The 10,348-nt window shown below is 41.1% G+C and overlaps 2 protein-coding genes across 3 annotated transcripts; one reads left to right on the top strand and one right to left on the bottom strand.

Moving 5' to 3' along the window:
* The first annotated feature begins 843 nt into the window (after positions 1-843).
* haao (3-hydroxyanthranilate 3,4-dioxygenase) lies at positions 844-6,828 on the top strand. 2 transcript variants are annotated; one of them, XM_017437962.3, is made up of 10 exons: positions 845-1,018; positions 1,181-1,259; positions 1,624-1,707; positions 2,104-2,210; positions 3,996-4,085; positions 4,648-4,691; positions 4,775-4,914; positions 5,401-5,469; positions 5,565-5,647; positions 6,562-6,828. In XM_017437962.3, exons 1-10 carry the CDS (start codon positions 930-932, stop codon positions 6,632-6,634), a joined length of 858 nt encoding a protein of 285 aa, XP_017293451.1. In that variant the 5' UTR covers positions 845-929; the 3' UTR covers positions 6,635-6,828. The 2 variants fall into 2 exon arrangements, with proteins under 2 accessions (XP_017293453.1, XP_017293451.1); XM_017437964.3 differs by lacking the exon at positions 1,624-1,707 and having other exon boundaries at positions 844-1,018.
* Positions 6,829-6,925: 97 nt separating this feature from the next.
* LOC108248914 (transmembrane protein 229B-like) lies at positions 6,926-10,290 on the bottom strand. Its single transcript, XM_017437965.3, has 2 exons — positions 8,987-10,290; positions 6,926-7,531 (listed from the first exon to the last, which is right to left on the bottom strand). Exons 1-2 carry the CDS (start codon positions 9,105-9,107, stop codon positions 7,074-7,076), a joined length of 579 nt encoding a protein of 192 aa, XP_017293454.2. The 5' UTR covers positions 9,108-10,290; the 3' UTR covers positions 6,926-7,073.
* Between the last annotated feature and the right edge of the window lie 58 nt (positions 10,291-10,348).

Raw genomic sequence — 10,348 nt, 5'->3', positions numbered from 1 at the left:
GAGATACCCATCCAACATATTTTCCAATCAGCTCATGTTTGTTTTATAAGCTGGTTTATATTTGAACTCTGAGCTCATCTTTTAACCCATTCCACAGATCAACACACTGATATTTAAAAACTCTTTTTGTTTGTTCTCATACATTGTTTTTTTTATTTCCTTCCCCTATTAAATTTTAACCCTCTACTCTGTCACAAAATATTTTTTGAACATTGTGTGGAAGTTGATGGTTTCTTACTTTGAATATAAATTGTACAGTTTTGAGTTTTACAAGGTCCCTGAAGTTCAGTACATTTGATTTAAAAATAATGGATTTGTATGTTTCCAATAACCCATTTATGTAGTATTCTGACAGATTTTTATTATTATTTTAGTTATTTTCTAATGTTTTTGAGTAATATTTCTTCTTACATTTCCTATTAGGAAATAGGAAGCACAAACAGGTTAGTTCATTAAAGTGTGTATAATATTGTATTCAGTAAATTAAACTGTGTATATGAAAGTGTACGGTTCATTTTCTGTATATATTATTGTACACAGTTCATTAAACTGTAAACATTGATCATGTAGATTTTGGCCAATGCAGTAACTGAGTTCTGGAGCCTTCATTTATTTTCTTCTTTTTCATTTCATTTCAGCACTTAATGTAACAGCTTATGATTTGTTATGTCTTAATTCTTACTACACTGAAATTATTAAGGCCTAAAAATCTTAATTTTTCTTCTACCAGTTTGTTCAAATCTGGTGTTAGAAAGGAGTCTAGTTAGCTACTGCAGAACGACGCTGTAATTTATTACAGAAGTGCAGACGACCTTTCATCTGTGTGGAGTTCCTCCCACTTCTGCTTTTTGGACTTTCACTTTGAAACAGCAGAAAGAGTCACTTCTGTTAGAGTTTCTTCTGAACAACAAAACCCAGTGAGTGTAAAAATGAGCAGCCAACCTCGTAAGGCCAACGTGGACAACTGGATTGTAGAGAACAAAAATGCTTTCTTGCCTCCGGTGTGTAACAAGCTCATGTGAGTAACAATAACTGCATTTATATTAGAATATTAATTAACTGTGGTCCAATGTTGGTTCTTTTTTTGCTAATATCAGCTAAGCAGAGTTTAAAATTTACGTGTATTTCAAAGGATTTAGAATACTCATTGTAATTTATTGATTTGATTTCTTTTTATCAGGCACTTTTCTCAGCTGCTCGTCATGTTTGTTGGAGGTCCAAACACCAGGAAGGATTATCATATAGAAGAAGGAGAGGAGGTAGTCTTAAATCTTCCAAACACTCGGATTATTTAACTGAAGTCTTGATTTATCTTCTTTTTACCCTGATAACCACGACAGATTCCACCTCACAGTTTATTTAGGCCCAGAGCCAGAACTGGTGTCGGCTCAGTTCTGTTCCTACAATCAGAAAGTCTGAAGGTTAAAGACTCACCGTATCAACAGACAGCAGCAGCAAACTCTTACTCAATCCAGGGTCCTGGGTGGAGCGTGGCAGCAGGTGAGGGTCCTGGGTGGAGCGTGGCAGCAGGTGAGGGTCCTGGGTGGGGCGTGGCAGCAGGTGAGGGTGCAGTCGTTAGGACACCTTTTCACACAAATCTTGTATTTCTGCTCTTTGCTTTAGCTGTTCTTCCAGCTGAAGGGAGACATGTGTCTAAAGGTGATTGAAAATGGTCAACACAAGGATGTGCACATCAAAGAGGGCGAGGTGAGTTCTCAGAACGGTATAATTATTTGGTTTCAGTGTTTCCTCGTTTGGTTTCTTTCAGGTCGAGTCTTAGACGCCTCAGGTCGGGTCTTAGACGCCTCAGGTCGGGTCTTTTTGTTCCACGTCTCTTCCGGTTCCGCCCTGCTCATTAGAGACTGCCGATGGAAGCTGGTGCAGCAACAAGTTCAAAGCAACAAGTCCTTCTGGTACCTAAGCTTCAGGAAATGGGATAATTGCTCCTCCCTCCCATGTGTGAACTGGTCTCCTGACATCTTTAGGAAGAAATCTGAACAAGTTTCGATACGTATTGAATGACCAATGAAATGACTTGGTAAGTCTTGTTTTTCTGACTGTTTCTGACACTCTGCCATATATTGTGTTCTTCTCCACTTGTAGATGTTTCTGCTTCCAGCTCGGATCCCCCATTCCCCCCAGAGACAGGCCAACACTGTTGGACTGGTGGTCGAGAGGAGACGGCTGCTAACTGAGACAGACTGCCTGAGGTTACTGGCTTTACTTTCAATATCCAATTCCTCCAGATTTTTGAGCAGCAGTCATCAAAAAACAGGACTTCATTTTAAGAAATGTGAAGAAACAAATAAAGTAAAGCTTGTTTTAGTTGTTCTGATGTATTGCAGACTATGAGACAAAAATGGATTGAAATAAGTCTCAGAGTAATGAATGATTCACAAATGTGTACAAAAATTGTGTGTAAATTTGTGGTTTTGCAAATGTATTTTTAATACACACACATTTATGAAGCAATCAGAACACAGAAAAATCACACAATTAAAAGTGTAGCGGTATTTTTATATTAGATGTTTTGTGAATTTAACCATCATCTCCAATTTCATTACAAGTGCTACAATAAGTTTAGTGACGAGAATGAGCCCCTCAGTACCAAACTCACTGCCTTTCCTGTAGCACGCTGGTGAGCCTTCCACTGCATTTACAACCTGGCAGGAAATATTCAACAATTAAATGTACATCATAAATGCTCAAGGTGAGGCATGGCCAGATGAAAGACGACGTGCTGTTTTATTTCAGTGCTTGGGTCCAGAAGGACAGCGCCAGTTCTACACATTTCCAGATGAAGGTACAACATCTGATGAAGCCATGGCTGCACTCGAAAGACATTTCTCCCCAAAGTTAATGTGCTGACATGCAGACACACATGCGGATAACGTGTGCAACGTGCCAATTCATCCACAAATCAATATGTCATTGTAGCCAGATTGTTTTAAGCTCAGCCGACCACCAACTGCTTCTATACCCTGATAGTCGCAGTCTTACTGCTTTCATAATACAATGGACTTTTTCAGTTCACAAGACTTATTTTGGACTTGCTTCAGCACTGTCTGCCTTCCACAAAATGATGCTTACAGCTCTGAAAGGTTTGCCAGAAGTCCAGAACTATTTGGATGAAATTATAATGTCTGGGAACTCCAAGATGCATCATGATGAACACCTACAAGCGCCTTAAAGACGTGGGCCTACAGATCATCTTCAGCAAAAGCTCATTTGGTCAGTCAAATATTCCATTCCTGGGACATGCCATCTCTAAGGAGAGCCTGCAGCCCAGCCCAGATCACCTGACTGCCATCTCTGAAGCTCCTGCACCAAACATATGGCAGCTCTTTGTTGGTTGCTGGGGTTAACCTCCTGCTTTTCACACCCTGTCTCCAGCTGAGACCAAGTACTCCATTATTAAAAAAGCTCTTGTTTGTGTGAGGGCAGTTGAAAGATGGAGGACATATGTGTGGGGACACAGATTCACATTCAGAAACAATCACCAAGCCCTTACCAAGTTCCTGTGGGAAACGTGCACCTAGCTGCAACTTTCTTGCTGTTAGGCAACAGCAACGAGCAGCTACCACAGGTGTCAAACTCCATTCCTCGAGGGCCGCTGTCCTGCATGTTTTAGACGTGTTCTTGCTTTAAAACACCTAGTTTAAATGGATGACTTGTTGCCATGCTCCTGGAGAACCTGATGATTTGGTGAGGAGGTAATTAAACCATTTGAATCAGGTGTGTTGGAGCAGAAAACCCTAAAACCTCCAGGACAGCGGCCCTCGAGGCCTGGAGTTTGACACCATAAATCCATTGATCCAGACTTTTTGTTTCAGTCATGCGAGTTGAGTTGATAATGTTGATTGTGCTCAATTTATTAATTTAGAGCGGATTTACAAAAACCTTTTTCCTACCCAGATAAACAATTCAATGGTACTGTGTTTTAGATTGTTTAGTGATGCACAGCAGCACTAACACTGGTGTGTTTTTAACTTCAGGTACTACGTGGATGACACCACTGACATCCTGTTTGAGAGATGGTTCTACTGCAAGGATCTGGGAACTGAACTAATTCCAATAATCAAAGAGTACGAGACCTTTTATATAGCAAGTGGTGTGTGCTGCACAAAGGCTGCTCACTTACAAATTCCACCCAAGTTCAGAGCTGGTTGCTGGAAGACTAAAAATGTGGTGAATGTGGCAGGATGTTCAGAAAATCTCAGGCTTCACTTTTAGGATGAGGAGAAGGAGCAAGCAGCAGCTTAGACAGCACAGGTTCAGAGAGTTTAGGGTCGTACAGAATCAGCACCTGTGTCTACTTTAACCGCGATAGAGAACAATGTGACAACCTGTTGCTCAGAAGAGGAGAGGTTAAATGAGATGCATACAAACAAAAAGTAACACCAGGCTGCAGTTTACTGGAGTTTTTATGATTTCAGAGCAGAAATTTGTGACGCTTCCTTGGGTTAAAATCATTTCAGCCCAAGTTAAATGATTTTTAAAATAAATTAAACTTGGGTGCAGCACAGTCAGCTGTCACACGCAGGAAGGAGTTTGGAAGTGATGCAGACTGTTTCTTATGTGGAAAGGCTCTTTCTTTACAAACCATCTCATTATATCAAGCTATATTGATATACATTCTACATGCAGATTTATGACATCAAAGCAGAGCAAAACAGGAAAACCTGACCCAAGTAAGTTATTCTTTTTTACTTTGTTTAATCTGATGATTTTTTTAAAATGATGAACAGCTGTAGTTTTATTTTTGGATGAATAGATGAAGTCTTCAGAGAACCTCCATTCCAGCTGAACACCATGAATGTGATGTCCCCTTTCTCCTTCAAAGACTGGCTGGACAAAAAGAGGCCGTCGCTGTCCGAAGGCATCAGTCTGTTCGGACCACAGTTTGAGACAGAGGTACAGGAAAGTGCCTTTTTAAAAAAAAAAGTTGTTTCATAAAACAGAAGATATTGTAAACAAATGGTTTCTTTCCCTCACTCGTTGTTGTTTAGCAAAAGTTCAGGATTTAGTGAAAAACATGTTGGTACTTAAGAGGAAAGGTCAAAGCAGATGACAGATGTTGAAACAGGGAAATACTACTTTACTGACTCAATTTATTTCTTGTTGGATGTCTTAACAGCGAATCAGGAGGAAAGCTGGTTCAAGTTTCTGTTAATTCTTCTCTAAAGCTCAGATTTATTTGAACAAAATTAAATCAGTTTGCAGCAAACCAATAATTATGTAAAGTTGCAAAATATTTGCAGCTGCCAAACAGCTGTGCAGCTGATAGAAAGCTGTGGGAGTGAATACTTTTGCAACCCGCTGTACATACTTCTTCTGTGCATAAGATGAGCTGTAGATCATGACAGACATAAAGGATCCACCTTGTCGTGGTGCCAACAGGTGTTGGTGTTTGGACCTGGACTCACAGAGACATCAGTGCAGCAGACCGATGTTTGGATTTGGCAGATGGTTTGGATCTATATGTCACTGATATTATACAACCATATGACGCTTCTCAGCTAACGCTAATGCTGCCTTGATGTCTTTGTCTGTGTTGTTGTCAGGAGGGATCTTCTAGAGTAACTACAGCTGAGGAGACCTTCCCTCTCTCTGCTGGAGACAGTTTATTAGTCCCTGAACAGAGCAGGTGGGTCAGAAAACTCACTGATTCAGTCGAAGGGGAAAAAATCATCCTTTCACAAAGTTTTACACATTTTCACAAGAAAACTATGAAACAAATTTTGTGCCTCTTTTTACCAAGTTGACTCTGATAATTGAAGGTCTGCAGGTATTTGTTAACGAACACTTTCTTTTAGGTCACACAGAAGCGTAAAAATCCATCTGTCTGCGTTGCGAGGCTTCATTTGAATTTATTAGCTTTTTTGTTAAGGCGAGGGGAGACAGAGGCAAAATCATCTTTAAAAAGAAACTAATTTATTAACTTTAACAAACAGATAAACAAAAGGGCTGACGTGGCAGCAAAAACAAACAATAACAAAAATCCAAACACAGGAACAGGGCATGGCAAGGTAGGGCCAGGAGCAGAACAAGAAACAACAACAATGATCCAGCAGGTTGGTGGAGAAAATGACCAGGTTTTAAACACAGGTGAGTGATTACAATAACTGACAGGTGGAGGTGGGCGTGGCAGACAATCAGGGGCAAACAGAGGAGAAGTGAATACTGACTGAGGCACAAGGAACCAGACACAAACAAGGAAACAAGTGCAAAATAAATCCAAAAGAAAACCCAATCTTTACATTTTTAGACATTTCGTTGTAGATTTGCTGGTGTGCTTATTTTAGCCGAAGTCCCAGCAGCAAGAAAGATGGCTTAATAATAAGTTTTGTTGATTCCAAACAAGCCATATGTGTCCTGTTTTTCCAATTTATCTGTCATAAACATGTTTCTCTCTGTAATGTTTAAGATGCAGCTTTATGATCATTAATGACTTGAAGATGGAACATCCACTAGTGGAAATAATGACAACTGTCTTTATTTTTTCTCTTTAAATAATCTATTTCTTCCAATGAATAAAATGTTTCTGATGTGTTTCTGTAGGTACCAGTGGCAGAGAAATGAGGGGACCGTTGCCTTGTTTGTCGTCCAGAACCCAGAGAGGAAGAAACCTTAATTCTCAACCATCAAAACACAAACAAACATAGTTTAAATCAGTTTTAATGTCAGCAGAGAGGGATAAAGGGATGTGTTGTTCAGTAAAGCTTTGTATTAACCTGTTAGTTTCCTTTTTAATGAACATTAATTCATTTCACAGCCAAACAGATGAAGTGTTTATGAAAATCAGAAATAAAAACAGGTGATACTTTTTGTCCTGGAATCTTTTGTCTGTGACAATAAGTTTGTTTCAAAATTTCTCAATAATCAGCTTTAGATGGCAAGGGTCCAAACTAAGACAATTCATAGCTTAAAAACATCTTTTTTATTTGTTTATTTTAGAAAATACAGACAAAAGTGTGAAAAAATGTCTAAAAACAGAAGAATTATTTTAATATAAAAACAGTAGAACATCATGTAGCTTGCAGAATTCTTTTGTGGCTGATTCTAAACAAGTTTCAGCTCAGTCTCATCCTCAGCGTGTTGCTGATCACATGCTGCTCGGCGATGAAAGCAGCGGCAGCCCACGGCACGGCGTACTCCAGAGTCACCAGGCCTCCCACGTTGTACCTGAAACCAGAGTAATCCCAGGGACAGGCCCCCAGCACACGCAGCACCAAGCCCCAGCTGAACTCCCAGGAGTAAATGAATAAAGTGTAGACCGTCAGTCGAACACACAGCGGCTGGTTCCGGGCCAGCAGCCGGGCCCTCAGCCTCTCCATGGTGTAGATGGCGAGGGCGTACATGGGCAGTGCCCACAGGCTGCTCTGACCCAGCAGCCTCTGGTCCTGGGTACTGCACACGCCACACACAGCAGTGAAAACCAGCTCACAGAGACAGCCGTGCAGCGCGTACACATAGAGCCTGAACAAGACGCTGCTGCCTCCAGGTTCTGCAGGCGGTTCATGTCCAGCCCCTGAGACGAAGAAACAACAGCTGAGGTTTGATCCGACCTGTTAGAAACTTTTATTACTTCTAATTCAAGCCTCACCGCCTGCAGGATGTTTCAGCTGCTGAGGCAGTCTTTGGAGATTTGGTCTGTGTGGGTGTGTGTGTGTGGGTGTGTGTGTGTGTGTGGGTCTCTGTGTGTGTGTGTGTGTGTGTCTGTGTGTGTGTGTGTGTGTGTGTGTGTTGGGTCTGTGTGGGTCTGTGTGTGTGAGTGGGGGGGGGTCTGTGTGTGTGGGTGGGTCTGTGTGGGTCTGTGTGGGTGTGTGTGAGTCCTTCTAGAAATGGTGGACGAGTTGTAAATACATTATTTCCATTTTGTTGCCTTTAATCTGGAATTTCAGTGGATTATTAATTTGAATATAAATAACAGACCTACAGAAAATAATCCAAAAATAATGAATATAAATTAAAAAATAATTTTTTAAAATAATTCTAAAAAATATAAAACTGAAAAATGACATGAACTCCACTGAAGCATGGTGGTGGCAGCATCATGCTGTGGGGACTGGGAAACTGGTCAGGTAAAGGAAAGATGGATGGAGAAAAATACAGAGAAATTCTTCAGAGATGTGAGACAGGGACGGAGGTCCACCTTCCAGCAGGACAATGAGTCTAAACCCTGAAGAACCCTCCTCTGGTTTCAGGAGAACCAGTTAAAGGTCCTGGAATGGTCCAGTCAAAGCCCAGACCTCCGTCCAGCTGAGAACCTCTGGTTGTTGGACACAAGCAGCACCGTCCAACCTGAAGGAGCTGCAGACGTTTGGACATGAAGAACGGACAGAAGGTCCAGGTTAGACGGACCTGAAGAGAACTGATGGACCAGGACCATGGAGACGGACCTGAAGAGACCTGATGGACCAGGACCATGGAGACGGACCTGAAGAGACCTGATGGATCAGGACCATGGAGACGGACCTGAAGAGACCTGATGGACCATGAAGACGGACCTGAAGAGACCTGATGGACCAGGACCATGAAGACGGACCTGAAGAGACCTGATGACTTGAGACTTGAACAAAACAGAATGCCAACAGAAGTGAATCGTTTTGCAGCCTAGTTTTGTGCAGTCTGGTTCTCAGTCTTGTTTGGTTTTTAGTCTGATCTTATCTGGGGACGCAGCAGTTCTGGCTCTAAAGTGGATTAGGAGGCTAACTGCTCAGATTAACCAGTTCAATCCTTGGAAGATCTTCAACAGGTTTTCAGTCTGTGCTACAAACCAGATTTAGTTCATCAGTTCTTTCAGCTGAGTGAGCGGTACGATTTTATTTCTTTTCAGTAAAATAATTATTTAACATTAGCACTGAATGACACTTATTACTGTATTTTTAAAATTAATGCAGTTTGAATAAAAGGAAATCGCTAAATTTCAACGGATCTGTTAAAAATGTAAACTTATAGTAAAAAGTTAATGGTTCTGGCTGACCTTGGTCTGCTCCGTCTTGTGTTCTCACGGTTCGTTTCCTTTCCTGCATTTTGTTCAGGGGATGGATCCGGCTGCTTCTCTTTCTGACAGTATGAGCGTCTGTGGGTTTAAGGCTAAACATTAAGCTGTGTCATGTTATCAGACAGACTGCTCTGTCATTGGCTGAACCGGTTCAAAAAGCCCGGAACCAACCGGAACCAAACCTGGACCACCTGAGGAATAAAGGAGGAACAGAAGTACAGATCCCTTTATGGCTGCACAAATAAACTTCTGATTATAGTTGGTGCAGGTTGCACAGATGTTCTGCATAATATCTGGCTGATATCAGTGAGCCACAGGACTGAGGGGTGTCACAGGAACTGGTAAAATATTTGTGAATGAATCAATATACCCTCACTGACACTTTGCACTTGGATCTGTTCAGTATTTACCCACACATGAGTAGAATTGACTGAATGTGAATCTTCCTGATGTAGTAAATTACGATGCAGGAAGTAGGAGGTTATCACGCCACAGCGTCACTTTGGCGTTAGAAGAACTAATCTAAAGGAGTCAAGGATGACATTATCAGGATCTTTGATGCAAAACACCAAATAAAACTTCAAGATTCACATCTTAGTATAAACTGTTTGTTCTAGCTGAGTATTTGCATGAAAAACTGTCAGTGTTGAAGTGATTTTATATTACTACCCTGTCAGTCACATATTACCAGTCCTTTGTAATAAAAATGAAAGTCATACATTAGGAGCTTTACTTTTTTCCAGAGCAGCTCACTGAACCTTGTTCAAAATCTTTAACGTATTCCTTCAGTTTACTTTATTTTTGGCAAACGATGTCAAGGAAGCAGGAGAACATCAAACTGGAACATTTCTGCAGCTCCTGCCTGAAACTCTTCCTTCTCCAAAACCCAGCAGGAGTTTGGGATTTCTTTTTCCAGTAATCTAAGAAGACGAAATGGAGAGACATGATGACAGATCAACTGTAAAAGAAAAGTTAAGATTGTGGAAAAAAGAAGACGTTAGAGCGTGACACCAAACACTTCATTCTGTGGTAAAATCTCACCTGTGCAAACACGAAATTCTGCTTTTTAAGAAAGGGTTGTGAAAAGATTAATTTTATTTGATTTTCTATAGTGATGAGGTTTTTTCTTCACTTTTCACACTGGCTGAAAGAAGGAAAAACAACGTGTCATGGGAGACCGGGCTTAGAGCTCCAACAGGACCGGGTTTAGAACTCCAAACAGGACCGGGCTTAGAGCTCCAACAGGACCAGGTTTAGAGGTCTAACAGGATGGGGTTTAGAGCTCCAACAGGACCAGGTTTAGAGGTCTAACAGGACCGGGTTTAGAGCTCCAACAGGACC

This window comes from Kryptolebias marmoratus, linkage group LG22 (assembly GCF_001649575.2).
Source record: "Kryptolebias marmoratus isolate JLee-2015 linkage group LG22, ASM164957v2, whole genome shotgun sequence".
Classification (NCBI taxonomy): domain Eukaryota; kingdom Metazoa; phylum Chordata; class Actinopteri; order Cyprinodontiformes; family Rivulidae; genus Kryptolebias; species Kryptolebias marmoratus.
Note: the sequence above shows the minus strand (reverse complement) of the source record. Positions and strands in the feature narration are given on the sequence as shown.